Here is a 16932-nt window from a genome sequence, read left to right on the forward strand (position 1 = left end):
TTGCCAGTATGTGCGTAACGATCACCTGCAGAAAACTGTGTTGTAGGTGGCCCACTGAACACATGCGGAGGAATTAGTACAATTAACAATGCCCATCGAGCCATTGGCTTAATGCTAATAAAACATCATCATTTAAAGAGTACACTGCCTTTATTTAACCCCATAAGTTATAACCCCTTAACACATGTACAGTTTTTGTGTTTTTAAAGTGCTTTAAAAGATATTTATTTTTTTTTAACAGGTGGAAGATAATGTTCTTTAAAAGACATTTCATTTTTAGTGGGAAAGGAGATTACCAAAAGCGTGTAACAATTTGTTCATCATCTTCAAGAAATGGGATTTCTATATAAAATACACATAGAGCACTGAGTGCCAAGATGATGAGTATGGGTGGTCAGAATTCAAAATGAGACTTGCTAGCAACCCGGCCTAGAGGGTGTCTTAAGTCAAGAACGATCCTGCGGGGAGAGAGAGAGGTGTGTTGGGGAACTGGGCTCTTGGAGGTGACTTCCCTTGCTGTGTGATGGGTTTGAGTTAGTGGTCAGGACAGCCATTCAGACTGACAGTCCCCTGGGTGCCCACGGCTTCTGTGACAGGGACGGGAACGTGGTTCACTTGAACATTCTTCAGACAGCCAAAAAATGATTTCCACAACGGGAGCTTCAGTGTCTTCAAACCAGCTTCAAGAGAAAAGAAGAGGCATTCAGTGGATAATTCATACTGTCAAGTGAATGTACCCAACTTAAAAAATAGTCTTCTTCGAGCTCAAGGGACCAAGGGTCTCAGGCCACCTGGTCACCTCCTCCTTTGAGCTGGCCCCCCACACCCCAGCCTGCTGTGATAAATCAGCAACAAGGCTACTCTTCAAGTTCTTCAAAGGAGCCAATTCCACAGCCCCAATCAATAAATAATAACTCTGAACTCTTGTGCTTTTTATGGGTCATGGAAGACCCATAAAATTAACAAATCATTTGGAGGAACATAAAAGAAGGCAGAATGACAAGGCTCCTTCCAGGCAAAATTCCAGAACCTGCATGATCCTCCCATTCTGGCCCCCCAAAGCTTAACTCCCCAGCAAAACTAAACACCTAGAGAGGAGAGACCAGTTTCTCAGCCCCTTTCCTGATTCTTTGCTGATATCAGGCTTCTAGGTTAATGCAGCCTCTTAAGAGGGGCTTATAAATGATAGGCTTGGGACAGAAGCAGTAGCAGTAAGATGGCCCGGGCTAGACAATGTGCCCATTGCTAGCAATTGGGTTTTCCCATGTGTTGGAGCAAAGGGCCTCTCTGTCTCCACCATCCAGCCAACCGCTGCCCAGCTAATCACCCATGGGCAGGGGCACTGGGTTTGCTGGGTTAAGATGGACATGTTAAGAGCCGACGTGGGGCAACACAGGTGTAGAAGAAGCCAAGACGAGAGTTACCTGGGACACCTCCAATGTGTAGTGGCTCAGGATTGCTGGCAGGTGGCAAGGGGAGCCGTCCAGCTGTGTAGCTATTCTCTGCGTCCAGCTCCAGGTGTAGGATGTGTTGTTTTATGGTGACTGGGGGAAAAGGAAGCTCGTCAGGTCGGTCCCCCGAGGAGAGCCCTGCCCAATGTTTCATGTCTAAGCTAGGGTGTCACCACGGGCTTCTGCTCAACTCACTCCCATGAGAGCGCTGTTGGTAGGAATTCGGCCAACCTAGACTCAAATGCAACTCATTTCTCCACACCAAGTGGTATTTAGGTGTTCCACATATATTACAGAACTTAATCCTTAAAATGAATCTGTGAGGAAGATATGATTCCTCTTCTTTCCCAGAGAATACACTATGACTCTCAAGCATTGAGGAGCCTGACAAGACAGCTTGGTTGTAAGTTGAATGAGTTGGGAATTCCGACCCTCCGCTCCAGAGGCCATGTTTATTTCATGCGATCTTAGCTTCTTTCCAGGGAGACGCTGACTTCTAAAAACGGAGCCGCTTTTGACCCTCCAAATAAAATTCCTCCAATATTAACAATTGTAACTAATCGCCATGGAGTTAGCATTCCAATTAGACAGGGAGAGACTAGCTTTTTTATAAAAGGTATTTTAGCCAATGTGGTTTAATGTATCTCCAAACTAACGTGCCCAGGTTATTCATAAAACAGCAGATTCGGTTTGGGAGGCTATGCCTGTTCTCCACTCAGTGGTGTATCTACATCGCTTGCTGTAATATTAAATAGTGGTTGAAAAAAATAGCCCAACAATGAACTTCAACAATAGTAAGAGCAAATACTTACTGGGCACTTACTACATATTGGACCCTGCTGCGCACTTTACATACATTATCCCATTTGATTTTCACCCCGGGAGGTGGACGCTACTTTTCCCTCCATTGTGCAGAGAAGGAAACTGAAGATAAAGAGCAATTAAGTGGCTTGCCCAAAGTCACTCAGGTATGGGCTGAAACTGAGATTTGACCTTTGTTCGTTTTGATTTCAGAGCCAAAATCTAAATCATAATGTTACACTGCCTTGAAAACAAACAGAGCTTATCAGTTTTCTGAGCTAAAAAAGAAAGGAAGAGAGAGAGAGAGAGAGAAAGAAAAGAGGAAAGGAAAGGAAAGGAAAGAAAGAAGAAAATCCTCTGTAGGCGACGGAGGACGGGCTGCAGCAACCCCGAATGGCAGGGGTACAGCTGGGGCTGACAATGGACATGTTCTCACCGTTGTTAACCCACCGGGGCTGAGCCTGGTCAGACACTAATGGATTGAGGAGCTGAGGCTGCCTCTGGGACATTCAAGTCCAGAAGGAAAGGGAGACTGTTTCAGCGGGTGAACAACAGGCCACCGGACATCGTACCTGTCACGGAGTGCCACCGTCCGTCACACAGAGACCGCTTTGGTGTCACCGATGTCAAGATCCCACCTGCCTCACTGTCCACAGAGGCCGTGACCTGGAACACACGTGCATTTTCCCTTCAGAAGGGCTGGTAGAGCCAACTTCCCTGGCTTCTTCCCTTCCCGACCCCTCCCACCGCGCCAGCCCCGAAGCACTTTAGACATAAGCCCCCTCCCATACCAGGTGACCATACGGGGGGCCAGTGTTTGCAAGAATCTCTCTGCTGCATCCCTCCTAGGCAAGCAAGCTGCAAACCCAGGGCCCAGCCTGAAGTTGTTGCCAAAGGCCATGAGCCCTGTCCTCCCAATCCCAACCCCTCCCCTGTCAGGCTGAGCTCAGAGGGCACTGACGAGCACTGAAGACCCTCCTCAGCTATTAATACGTGACGGTGGCTCTGTTTAGAAGGATGTGAGATTTGGAAGGCAAAAATGCTGGCTGAGGCGCACACCGTGCTGCAAGGCCCAGACAATTATAAGAATTCCATGAATGCATGCCTTACACAGGGGTCTTGTTCAAGGCATTTAGTGAGCTCATGGATGGCATTTGACTGGACCCGCAGCAGGGGTCCGGCACTCATGCTAGGGTGTAGAATTCAGCATGCCCACTCTCTGGGCCAGGGCCAAGGGCTGAAGCAAGGTGAACAAATGCGAGGACAAAAATAAGCGAGCTGGTAACTAATTTGCATTAATTTGCATGTAGCTAGCCGGTGCGGCCAAATCTCAGGCAGTTTTCCAGCTAAACAATGTCACTGCCGTTATGAAGGTCATCAGGTCTCGATTTTTGTGTGCGTGATTGTTTCCTCTCCAGAAGCCCTCCTGGAGCCCCTCCCGTCCCCTGAAAAGCCAGCCTTCTCTCCAGGCCAGCAAGCTGCTCCTGCCTCTGGCCTGAGGCCTTGCTCAGACTTAAAGGCTGCATCTCAAATACAAAGAGTTCTAGGAGTTTGGGCCCTTTTATCTTCTTCTGGGAGTTTTCTCCTCACCGTTAATAAGCTGTGGAAGGGTAGAGGTGAAGGAAAACTGCTTATTATGGCTAAACAGAAAAACACAGGCCCAGAATGGAGCCACTCAAGGCAATTCATCAAACCAGTGCTGAAGACCTAACCTAAGTAACGTCTCAACCTCCCCTAGAAACGTAGTCTTAATAGATCAGTCAGGAATTTTCTGAACAGCACCCATGACATTGTAATCTGTCACATGGGCCTTCTCCAGCACCATGCCCCCAACCCCACCCTGAAAGTTAGGTGAGGTAATCCACCTACTAAGACCCCCTGCCCTTCCCCTAATGGAAGGTGACCTTGCCTGGAAGAATCCTTTCTTTTCCTTTTCTAATGACTTCCTTGCCCCACCCTCATTCCTATAAAACCCTTCCATTTTGTACAACTCAGAGCCCTCCTCTACTTGCTAAATGGGATGCTGCCTGATTCATGACTCGATTAATAACGTCAACGAGATCTTTGAATTCACTCAGTTGAATTTTTTCTCTTTAACATTATCATGATTTGCTCTTTGCCTTGAGGCCTTCCTGGAAGGATTTGGTTTTTAAAAGAGGTTTTGAAAAGGAAAGAGATAGGACTCCAGTGGTGAGAGTAGGGTATTGACCAGGCCCATGAGGGATGGGCAGGAGGCCACAGAAGGCTACACTGAAAGAGAATCCCATGCCAAGCCAAAGGAAGCCTGGGGAGCAGACCAAGGGCCCAGCCTGGCTGCAGAGGCCAGAGATGCTGGTGGGTGGTATAGGGACCGTAAGGGAAATCTGAAACTGACTCAGTAGACACCAAGCCATGGGCATAGACCTGGTGTAGACAGCTGTTGGGCATAGACCTGGTGTAGACAGCTGTTGAGAACAAATATCCCACAACTCCTGGCACTGCCCTTATGAATAAAAGTAGAGATGTGACAAGGGTGAGGGGGAAGAGAGAAAAATGAACATTTATTGAGTATATGACAGTCCTATTCTCTTGACAAAAGCCCTAAGATATAAGCATTATCATCCACATTTTAAAGATAAAGAAAGTGAGTCTGAAGTAGGTTAAGTAGCTTCCCTAGGGTCATATAACTAAGTGGTGCAGGTAGAATTCAGCCCGGCTTGTTTGAGTTTTCCCAGTTTTAAAGATGATGAACAGGAAACATGATGACCAACTGACTTGCTAAAGGAAAACAGTAAGTTAGCCCTGAAATCAGGTCTCTTAAAACAAGATGGGATCCCACTCTCTCACAACACCGCCTGCTGTGGTCTCCGGAAATGAAGGTGGTTCTAACGGAAACCCACAGACCTTGTCATCACACGGTACGCACCTTTCCGGCCTCCATATAAACACATAAGTGCCTCCCCGGCTGACTCCCGACGTGTATTAGGATGCCAGTGAGGCTTCTTGGGCGAATGCTGAAGACCAGCTTAAATTCGGGCCCCAACAGCACAGAGTTAGCTTTCAAAAGAAAAAAAAATTAGAACATCATAATTCAAGAAAAAGGACCGAGTTCTTCAGACTCCAAGACATAAACTCTTCCAAACTGCCCCTTACCTAGGATGACATGACCTCCTTCCCGGGAGAAATAAATGCCTTTCTCCAAAGAGCCACCCACGCAGGGGGACACACCAACGCTCACAGAAGGGGTGTCCAGGGGTTTCAGATCCAACTGAAAGTTCCTCAGGCATCCCACAAAGCTGTTTTGGGGGAGGCTCTGCAACCAAGCGGAAGAGAAAGCAAACTGCATTAAGCCACACCTCCCAGACACACTGGGGCAGCCAAGGTTAAGGGCAGGGCAGTTGTCTGCAAAAGGGGGCAGGTAGGGGGATTCAACCATCCTGCCCGAGACAGGTGGGCCTGACGGTTGTATTTGGCTCCCTGCCCACACTGCCAAGAAAAACCTGCATACCAGATGTCCGGTGGGTGGCTGAAGTTTGAGGGGGCCACCAAACCAAGTGGTGTGTGTGCAGAGGGCAGGGGCGGTGGAGGCTGCTGGCCAGTGCTGGTCAGGGACCTGACCCTGGTCCGCACAGACGGGGCTGTAACGGGAAATTTCCGCCTTACGGTGTACTTAGCTCACCGTCTCTTTGCAGGTACAAACCATTTCTGAAGTTTTCATGAGCCTATGTGATTGCTTAATGCAGGGCAGCTGACTGAAAAAGAGGCCAAAACATTCCAAAAATAATAAAGTGTAAAAAAGCTTCCTATATTGTTGGGCTCAGTGCACCACCAACAAATCACGAATGCTGTGGAGTTAAAATAAGACACAATGCACAGCATCGGGGGCATGCGTGGAGCACCTACAGGTAGCCTGGAACAAGGTCTCCTCACTTAGGGCCCAAGGATGCACCTCTGGGGATTCTGTGATCCCTTAAATTATATACCTATGTTCTCTGTATGTGCATTTTTCTGGGAAGAAAGACTGTAACTTTTAAGAAACTTTCAAAAAAAAAAAATGAAAGAATCACTGAATAAAATCCTTAAACTCCCTTCCAGAATAAATGCTTTTAGGACCCTGGAATCCTACACAACAGATACAGTATATGATAATTTTAAAACATGGTGATATTAGAGACGCATATTATCAACAATAAACTACCAACTGGACTTGGTGATGAAATTTTTAGTTTCTTAAGATTTACCATCTAATACAATGAAGAGCCTGTATCCGAAACCAAGCTCAGACTGTCCAGGGAAGGTCATCACCTAACACTGGATCCCTAATGGCAGACTGCAGGTTTTGGTTTCAGAGGCAGATGCTGATTGGATGTTGCCTGCCCTCTGAAAGGATATGGAGGAGAGTAGTCCATGGTTTGCACCCTCAAGGGGGAGGAATGCTGCAAAAAGAAGCTTGGTTTATAAGAGTGATGTACATGGAGTACTATGGGTTGTCCTGTATATTATGATGCTGAGTGTGACTTATTCAGGTCAAAAGAATACCCATATTGTGCTCTTGAATAGCTACCCCACCCTGTGATTTCTCTGAGAGGGAAATAGGTATAGAGGTTACAGAAAAGCAAACATTAACATTGAGGATTCTCTTTGGCAATTAATGTTATCTATTATATATGTATTATACCATATATCACATAGATATTACACTATATTATATAATATTCATTACATATAATACATATGTATTATGTATAGTATTAATATATACTGATTATATATAACTATATTATATATTTTATATATATGTATATTATATGTATAATATAAAATAAAGCAAAACAATACTTTCTGACTTGCTGGGGCTTTGGCCCAAACCCCAGTGCAAAACTCAGGTGGGCCAGGCTGAGCCTATGCCCAGGCTGAGACATAGCGGCCAAGGCTAGGTCAGCCTGACCGCCTAGAATCCAAGTTGGCTGAAATTTCCTCTTCTAATTGTGTCCATTTCCAGGCCCAGATTTGAGTCTTGGCTCTTCCTCCCTCACTGCAAGCAAACATCACAGCAGGACGGGCCAGCAGCCCCGAGGAAAGGGGCAAGAGGGGCTGAGCGTGGGGCAGCACATTCAGGCGAGGGCGGTCCTAGGCCTGAACTGTCGACAGGACCATCTTCCTTCACTGTGTGGGAGCGAAAGGCAAATCAGGGAGAAGACAGACAGCTGCGTGTGGTGCCCCATGTAAGGCAGGTGAGGTGGGGGCTCTGCTGGCATCGGAGGAGAGAGGAGGGACAGGGCACTCACGGAGCCCAGCCTCGGAGCCATGGCCACATCGAAACCTTGGCACTTTCCTAAGTTTGGTTCTTGAGATAATTTTATTTCAGACACCAAATAACATTAAAACACATATTCACTTATTAAGTTAGTCCTTTTTCACTTCCCTTTCTAACTTTCTGATTAAGACAAGGAACACATTCTAGTTTTGCGTTAATATGTCTTAAATGCCACTTATAATTACCTAATATAACGATCACTTGTCAAACTCTTTTTTTTCTCCAAATGGAGTATAGGCATACTATCTGACCAGACTTTAATAACACTGTTTTGTTTACATATATTTATATTTATGGTTACCTACTCTTTATGATAAAAAATACTGGGTTTCTATTTATGCGGAGACAAAAACATCCTTTAAAAATAAACTTAAATTTGGGGCGCCTGGGTGGCTCAGTTGATTAAGTGTCCCACTGTTGACTTCGGCTAGGTCATGATCTCAGGGTTGTGAGATCGAGCCCTGCCTCTGGCTCTGTGCTGGGCGTGGAGCCTGCTGAAGATCCTCTCTCTGCCCCTCTCCCCCCAACAAGCACATGCAAAAACAAACAAAACAAAACAAAACAACCCAACAAAACAAAACAAAAACAACAAAACTTAGTGAGTTGACCAAGAGCAAGCTATTAAGTAATTTTTTTACCTGTGTTTGGCAAAGATGATGAAGGTGACACAAATTGCTAAAGTTTGGAAAACATTATCTTAAACAAAAATCGCCATCTACAACCTAAAACCTATGTTTCTGCATTCCCTGGAAGAGAAACTAACAGATTCCTATCTATAAAGCCATGGAGAAGCCCTAGATTCATTCCTCCAGGCCTGTGTGTCAAGCTGAACCTTAAAAGTGAAGGGTTGGGGGGGGTTCCTGGGTGGCTCAGTGGGTTAAGCGTCTGCCTTCCCAGGGTCCTGGGATCGAGCCCCACATCAGGCTCCCTGCTCAGCGGGGAGCCTGTTTCTCCCTCTCCATCTCCTTCTGCCTGCCACCCCCACCGCTTGTGCTCTCTCTCTTGCTATCTCTATGTCAAATAAATAAATAAAATCTTAAAAAAAAAAAAAGTGAAGGGTTAGGAATGGGGATTATTCTCTGTGGGCTTTGGGACATTAATTAGGTATTTTAAAAAATTATTTAAAATATTTCAGATTCTTGAATATCTTGTATCTTATATAATTATAATGATTATATATTAAAATGTTTTTAATTGAGATATAATTGACACATAACATTATTTTCAGGTACACAACATAGTGATTCTCTCTCTCTCTCTCTACATATATATATATTTATGTATAATGTATATAGTGGTATGATTACCACAATAAGTCTAGTTAACATCCATTGCTACACATAGTTACAAATCTTTTTCTTCTTGTGATGAGAACTTTTATGATTTACTATCTTAGCAACTTTCAAATATGTAATACAGTATTATTAACTATGGTCACCATGTTGTACATTATATCCCCAGGACTTATTATTTTATAACTGAAGTTTGTACCTTTTGACCACCTTCATAATTACATCATAAGGTGAATTATTTTTATTTTTATTTTTATTTTATTTTTATTTTTTTTAAAGATTTTATTTATTTATCTGAGACAGAGAGAATGAGAGAGACAGAGAGCACATGCGAGGGGGGAGGGTCAGAGGGAGAAGCAGGCTCCCAAGGAGCAGGGAGCCCGATGCGGGACTCGATCCAGGGACTCCAGGATCATGACCTGAGCCAAAGGCAGTCGCTTAACCAACTGAGCCACTCAGGCGCCCCGTGAATTATTTTTATATATGGTTTTAAAACGTAACTATTTTCTTTTGCACCAAATGCTCACCATGCTAAGTGTACTTACCGTCCATCACCAAAGTTATTACAATATTATTGACCATGAACCTGCTGTACTTTTCATCCCCATGACTTATTTATTTTACAACTGGAAGTTTGATCTCTTAATCCCTTTCTCCTATTTGGCCCATCCCCACCTCCCCTTCTGCCGACCACCAGTTTGTTCTCTGTATTTATGAGTCTGTTTCTTTTTTGCTTGTTTGTTCATGTTTTGTTTTTTAGATTCTACGTATCAGTGAAATCATATGGTATTTGTCTGATTTATTTCATTTGGCAAGATAGCCTCTAGGTCCAGCTCTGTTGTTACGAATGGCAGATTTCATTCTTTTTTATGGCTGAGTAATATTCCTCTGTGTGTGTGTGTGTGTGTGTGTGTATCACATCTTCTTTATCCATTCATCTATCAGTGGACATTTGGGTTGCTTTCATATCTTGGCTATTGTGAATAATGCTATAATAAATGTAGGGGTGTATATTTCTTTTTGAATTAGTGTCTTTCTTCATTTTCTTTGGGTAAATACTCATCAGTAGAATTACTGGATTGTATGGAATTCCTATTCTTAATTTTCTGAGGAACCTCCATCCTGTTTTCCAGAGTGGCTGCAGCAGTCTGCATTCCCACCAATGGTGCACGAGGGTCCCTTTCCCCCACATCCTCACCAACACTCGTTATTTCTTGTCTTTTTGATAACAGCCATTCTGACAGGGGTGAGGTGAGATCTCGTTATGCTTTAGATTTGCATTTGTCTCATGATTAGTGATGCTGAGCATCTTTCCATGTGTTGATGAAGCATAACTACTTACCTTTGGCTTCCCTGAGGGAGATGATCCCAGGTAAACTGGTGCTCTGAGGCTGATGGTGGTATTTCCAGGCAAACTTCCCTCCTGGGCCCTCAGACCATCCAGAACCAAGTGCCCCTTCTCTCCATCTTGCCCAAACACCACCTTAAGAGTAAAGAAAATATATTAATCGTGTTTTACCTCTGACAATTGGTGATGTATTTTATTACTGGTCACTGGACATTTTTTAAAACAATGTTTTTCTGTTTCTTCAAGGAGCTTTAAAAGATCAGAAATTTTTCCCCTAGTATTGTCATCATCATCACCATTTTGTGAGATTATGTTAGATATTGAAGACAGTAAGCTAAAAAAGTGAGCTTTATAAGGAGGATTCCTTGGTGCGCCTGGGTGGCTCAGTTGGTTGAATGTCGGACTCTGGTTTTCAGCTCAGGTCATGATCTCAGGGTCCTGGGATCGAGCCCCACTTTGGGCTCCATGCTCAGTGTGGAGTCTGCTTGTCCCTCTCCCTCCCCCTCTCCTCCTTCCTCCCTCATGTTCTCTCTCTCTCATATAAATGGATAAAATATTAAAAAATAAAAAATAAAAGTCCTTCGGCAGGGCTCCTGGAGCCAGGGGCCATGGCTACTTCTTCTACTAACAAGGGAGGACACATTTTCAACTCTTTGCTAAAAGTCAAGATCCCTGGGCTCTAGGGTGGACTCCTCCATCTCATGGCTATGAGACCGTTCACTAATGCCTCCCCAACTTATACTCCCAGCTGTGACCTCTGGCCTTTACTATCTAGAATAGTGGGCTTGAATGTCTGACAGGCCACTCAACCCTAGGAGGTTCACAGCAGAACCCTGGCTCTTCCCCAGCTCTAAATTGCTCCTTCCCTGGCCACACGCCCCTTCTGCCCATTTTCTGTGTCTCAGTAGCAGTCCCTCTGCCGTCCCAATGGCTGGCCCCAAACCACAGGACTTGATACGGACCCCTCTTTCTCTCACGCTCTACATGCGACCCCTCAGCGAACCCTCTCGGTTTTGGAGAACATGCTAGACAGTTTACTTCTGTGCATGTTCCCCGCGGCCTCTTGAAGCGAAGGCAGCGGCGTCCATCTGGCCACTCGTACCCCCATTTCATCTCTTCAGCTAAAGACAGCTTTGAAAATATCCATCTGTTCATGCAATGCTCCTTATTTAGTTGAAGATTCTTCCGAAGCTTTAGAGACACTCAGAATAAAATCCGAGTCCTCACCTTGGCTTCAATGCTCCTATGATCTGGGCCCTGCCTGTCCCTTGAATCCCAGCTCTTATCCTGTATCTCTTGCAATCTGGGATGCCTTCAGGCAAGATCTGGAAAGCTAGGGATGTGGGTCTTTAATTAGGCTTGTGTTATGCAGAAGGCATTCTGGGCTCAGAGAGGGGTCCCAGAGACCTGGACAGTGTCTTGACGGAGAGAAACGGTCCAGGCAGCAGGGGTGGGAGGGGAAGGGGACAGAACCCAGGGAGGCATGGCGGGGACTGAAGAAGCAGTGAATAGAGCCCATCTTGGCACCGAGACATCCACGCACGACCTCCTTGCCCGGTGTGCGGAGCGATCTCCGCTGCCAAGGTGCTGGGGTGCTCGGTGCCTCTGGACACACAAGCTCGGCCAGTGTTGGGCTCCGCGGCAGGCAGGAGGCTGCGACCCCTCTCCAGGTTAGTTGGGGGGACTCTGCGGCAGTGGCAGCTTCTCACGCAGCCCCGGCTCTCACCGTGTGCCACTGCCCATCGTTGCACTTCTCTTTGCTTTTGAGCCTCAGCTTCTTCCCACCTGCCCCCAAGGCAAAGACGAGCCGTCCCTTGGAGAGGTACAGGGCCATGTAGGAGTTCTGAGAGCCCCAGTAGAACACGAGGCCTCTGGGGGAAGCCGTCCGCATGTCCACAGCAAAACGTGACCTGTCAGGAAAAGAAAGCAACAGGCAAAGAAGGACAATAGAGGGTTTTAGTGTTTTTAGTGTTTTTCTGAGTCCCTGAAGCCGGAAGAAAGGGTGAGGCACAGACACCCCAACCCCCGTTATTCAAATGAATAAACTAAGGCATGTACTGATTCAATGACCTATCTCTTTGGGAATTTTTTTTTTTTAAGATTTTTATTTATTTATTTAACAGAGATAGAGAGCACAAGTAGGCAGAGCGGCAGACAGAGGGAGAGGGAGAAGCAGGCTCTCTGCTGAGCAGGGAGCCCGATGCGGGACTCGATCCCAGGACCCTGGGATCATGACCTGAGCTGAAGGCAGCTGCTTAACTGACTGAGCCACTCAGGCGCCCCTCTTTGGGAATTTTTAAAAGCTATTAGAGTCCAGCTATTAAACGTTGTGCATATGATTTTCTTACACTATTGGGGAATAATGAGGAAGCTCTATGGCACACTTAGCTGCTGGTGTAAGTGCTGGTACATGGTACGAAAGAAGGTGCCTTACTGTTTAAAAAACATCTACATTTTAAAAAGTCATGGCAAAGTATATACATAACATAAAATTTGCCATTTTAACCTTTTTAAAGTGTATAGTAGGGTTAAGTACACGCACATTGTTGTGCATCCAGTCTCCAGAACTCTTCCCACTTTGCAAAACAGAAATTCTGTACGCATCAGACAACACCTCTGCATTCCCTGTCCCCCAGCCCGCCGTGTCCACCATTCTCCTTCCTGTCTCTCTGAATTTGATTACTCTAGGTCCCTCATATAAGTGCAATTATATAGTATTCGCTTGTCCGTGACTAACGGCTTATTTCACTTAGCAGCCTGTATCTTTTTAACCCAGTGAATATGCATTCTATTTTGTACACATGCAAGGAGAGGAAAGTTCTAAGGGGAAGTGTGTTGGGGTGGGGGGTGCAAATGGAATAACAAGGATTTGATTTAAGCATCAGGTAAGCATTTTCTTTCTGCAAGACACAGGCAGAGGCAGAAAAGTACAGATCTACCTTCTCCCACCCGCTTTTATGTTTCTTGGACCTTAATTAAGACCCCACTGATGATGGAACAGGAATTAAGCGAGCACCATGCAGTGAAAGAAGAAAATGAAAGTAATACTCCTTTGCATGGTGGTTACATGTCATTTGCACATCGGGCTAAACAAGATTTACTTTGCATGGGAATTTACATTCACTCCTTTACCCAGCCACCTGTGCATCCAACAAATATTTAAGGAGGGTGCAGCATGCGTAAGGCTCTGTGGTGAGCCCTGGGAATGCAGTGATGGATGTTTCACTCTCGAGCTGTTTCTGGTGCACAGGTGCATTGACAAGGGTGCCTAAAAGGACAGCGTGCAAAGGTGGTGGGGGACCCAGGTATCAGCAGGCTGTCATCACCCACTCCTTGGGTGACAGAGGCAGAACCCAGGTCTCTCCTGTTTAAAGCTGCATCCCCAGGGGGTGCCTCATACACAGCAGGCACTCGACAAATAGCTGAGTTGAATTAAGTAGTTAATTGAATAGTTGAATTAAATGGTAAATGGAAAACTTGGAGCAGAATCAGGAAATGAAAGAGAAAATGGCACTGTTATTTCTCTTTGCTTTTTAATATCGTGAGGCTGAGCAAACACTGAGAAAGTTGAATCTTTTAGATTAGGGAGTTTCCTTGAGGGTGATGTTCTTCAAAACGAAAGGGAAATCTATATATGTTAAATTAAACCAACCAGATGGTGACACCGCTCAATATTTCTCTTGGTGTAGCTGTGTGCGGAGGCTCGGAGAATGAGGGTTAGCCAATTTAAGGAGGCTATTCGAACTTGCTACAGAATTAAAGTACTTTACATATGTGGGCTTGGTGATCAGGCTTGACATTTGCTTTCCAGAGTTATTTCTTAAAGCAGCTTTCTTTCATAAAAGGCTAACTGACTAACACCCAAAAAAGACGCCAGTAGATTCAAATCCCAGCACATGATACAGCAGCTCAGACTCTTCATTGCTGGTGGATGGGAGAATAAGGCAGAGAGTGAAGTGGCATTTTTATACATTCACCAAAAGGATAAAATAGTGGTGCAGCATTTTAAAGGAGAGGGAACGAATTGCTAGAATATAAATTAGAATGAAGGGCGCCTGGGTGGCTCAGTTGGTTAAGCGACTGCCTTTGGCTCAGGTCATGATCCTGGAGTCCCGGGATCGAGTCCCACATTGGGCTCCCTGCTCAGCGGGGAGTCTGCTTCTCCCTCTGACCCTCCCCCCTCTCATGTGCTCTCTCTCTCTCATTCTCTCTCTCAAATAAATAAATAAAATCTAAAAAAATAAAAAAATAAAAATAAATTAGAATGAAAACAACGGAATAGCCCATATTCTGGACTTGCCTCATCCTGAAAATATACTCCGGTGGCTACAATATTTGAGACTTCAATAATTTAAAAATTATATCTACTAGTGATTGCTTTTTACCCCTTCCCCGTTAAAATGTTCCTTTTCCCATTTATTATGTATACGTTAGTGCTGCAAGGGAAGGTGCTGGGGCTGAATCATCAGAAGAAGCCAGAGAACTCACCACACTGAGTGTGCTCTGAGAGGAGATGCGAGACAGGAAGGGGCTTTGCGGGGCGGGGGGAGGGCAGCGCTGGTGGGGGAGCGCCAGAGCCCAGGCAGCAGGGCGGGGAGGCTGGGCAGCATCTACACAGAGGCTTGGTCTTGACCAAGAGCACGGTGATGGGGAGTGGGCCTTCCTCCCAAGAGGTAGCCCCGGGAAGGGCAAATAACTGAGGGGGACCTCACTTCTCAGTCTCCCTTGGCAAATCAGGGATCCCCAGCCTTTCGGTGGCACAAATGGAGATGGGGGGCTGCTGGCATAGGGTTCTCCTTCTGAATGCTACCCTTCCCTTTTCCGGCCTTCACATCTGCCTGTGAATCGTGCACTTGGCTTATTGAGTGGGCCTCCCAGGGCCAGCTCCTTGCAAGCTACTGCATCCCTCCCTGCAGGGAAAGCATTATCAGCTCCATTTAACTGATGAGAAAACTGAGGTTCAAAGAGGTGTAGCAACTTGTGAAAACACTGATGATGTCAAGTTCATGGAGAGAAAGCTGAGGCTTAGAAAAGTTGAACAACAGCCTGTGGTATCCATCGACTTGCTGCTCCCAACCCCCTTGGAGTGAACCGGCTGCAGGGACACCGTGGGTGGCAGCCCCCAGCCCCCAGCCCCCGTGCCCTCAGATCTGCAGTGGCCTATGGGGGACTCCCAGCCAAGGACTGAGCTCAACAGCAAAACTAGAGCCAGGCCATTGATGCCCAACATTGGACTCTTCTAAGGGGTGACCTTTGCTTGCAGCGCCCCATTGTTCACAGGTGCCGGGCCCCAGTCTCAGCAGAAGGCTCTTCCCACCAGCCCCTGGGCCTCCACCTTTATCTCCCACAGGAACAACTCAGCTCTTGCAACATCTAGTCCTATCTTCACGTCTGCATCCCAGAAGACCGATCTGGCAAATGGCCTGAGGTCACACAGCCAGCAAGTGGCTGAGTGGGGATTGAAAGCTTGGTCTTTTTTTTTTTTTTTTTTTAAAGATTTTTTATTTATTTATTCATGAGAGACAGGGAGAGAGAGAGAGGCAGAGGCAGAGGGAGAAGCAGGCTCCTAAGGAGCAGGGAGCCCGATGTGGGACTCGATCCCAGGACTCTGGGATCATGACCTGAGCCAAAGGCAGACGCTTAACCATCTGAGCCACCCAGGCGCCCTGAAAGCTTGGTCTTAAAGCCAGGCCATTTCGACCCTGGGGAATTCTTCTGTACATAAATCATAAAGGAATTTTGGCACCTTGCTATTTATGTCTCCATATCACATGAAAATGACAAGCCTTGTTTCCCTACTTTTTTTTCTGACATAATTAATATCTCTGTTTACTCCCTCCTCCCCAGAAAAGAGGCAACTTGTTAGCACAAGAAGTCCAAAAGTGCTCTCTAAAAATGATCTATCTGGCACTGAGTCTACTTACAAGAATTATTTTTCTCTGACTATAGAATGTAGAGAAGAAAGGTGATTTATCATAGAAATAAATAGCAGCTTTGAAAGGAAGTATCAGTCATATTTTTAGAACGCCGTCAATTCTACACCAGAGCGGAGCGGATTGTTTTAGCCTCTGAGCAGCGCACGCGTGCTTTCCGGCGGCGGGGACGGAGCGCACTTGGGGCAGTCACGCGCCGTGTCCTGTGCAGGCCAGCACCTCTTTCCACAAAAGTGGTGTTGCCACTTCATTAGTGACAGGTGCATGGTGTCCTGCCGGCCGGCCTGCTCTGGGATACGATTGTGGAGTCAGGTTCTGAGTCGGTGTGGGGGCAGGAATATTCAAAATACCTGGGTTTCACCAACTCCTGGGGAATCGTGAATAGCAAGTGGCTGGTGGGCCTGTCCCCAAACCTGAGGGCTCCCTGACTGGCCTGGGCCCGGGGAGGTGGTAGGCAAGACTGGGCCTCTCGCCACATGTCCATGCTCCGTGGGAAGGCCACCGGTGTGTCCTGCAATGGCTGCAAGGCAGAGAAGCACAAACTTAGAACAGCTCATTATCAGGGGAAAGAGTATAGAATACTTACCTTGCTAAGAGCCTTGCTCAGTTTTTACTTCGATCCTAGGAGATTAATTCAATAGAGATGAATTCATCCTTGGGGAGGATGCACCTTCTTCCCATCTGACACAAGTCTGGTCTCTTTCCTGACAGCTGCCACACCTGGGCCAGTGGGTATCCAGAGGCCCCCCCCCCCCAACACACACACCATGGAGCTGTGGAATAATCATAGTGTCTCTTGAGAGAGCCCGCA

General features: G+C 46.2%; 1 protein-coding gene across 6 annotated transcripts in view; it reads right to left on the bottom strand.

Moving 5' to 3' along the window:
- Positions 1-289: 289 nt before the first annotated feature.
- The window catches only part of LAMA3 (laminin subunit alpha 3), a 267772-nt gene continuing 251129 nt past the window's right edge, over positions 290-16932 (bottom strand). For all 6 annotated transcript variants that reach the window (XM_054510344.2, XM_045886917.3, XM_064577799.1 and 3 more), the window contains 8 exons: positions 16472-16641; positions 11915-12098; positions 10183-10323; positions 5385-5544; positions 5158-5288; positions 2825-2918; positions 1425-1544; positions 290-680 (listed from right to left, as the gene is read on the bottom strand). In XM_054510344.2, the coding sequence (XP_054366319.1) occupies positions 535-680; positions 1425-1544; positions 2825-2918; positions 5158-5288; positions 5385-5544; positions 10183-10323; positions 11915-12098; positions 16472-16641 (1146 nt within the window). In that variant the 3' untranslated portion in view covers positions 290-534. The remainder of the gene's footprint in view (positions 681-1424; positions 1545-2824; positions 2919-5157; positions 5289-5384; positions 5545-10182; positions 10324-11914; positions 12099-16471; positions 16642-16932) is intronic.

Source organism: Mirounga angustirostris, unplaced genomic scaffold (genome assembly GCF_029215605.1).
Source record: "Mirounga angustirostris isolate CCGP_5_RB_7025 unplaced genomic scaffold, mMirAng1.0.hap1 SCAF_14, whole genome shotgun sequence".
Lineage (NCBI taxonomy): Eukaryota > Metazoa > Chordata > Mammalia > Carnivora > Phocidae > Mirounga > Mirounga angustirostris.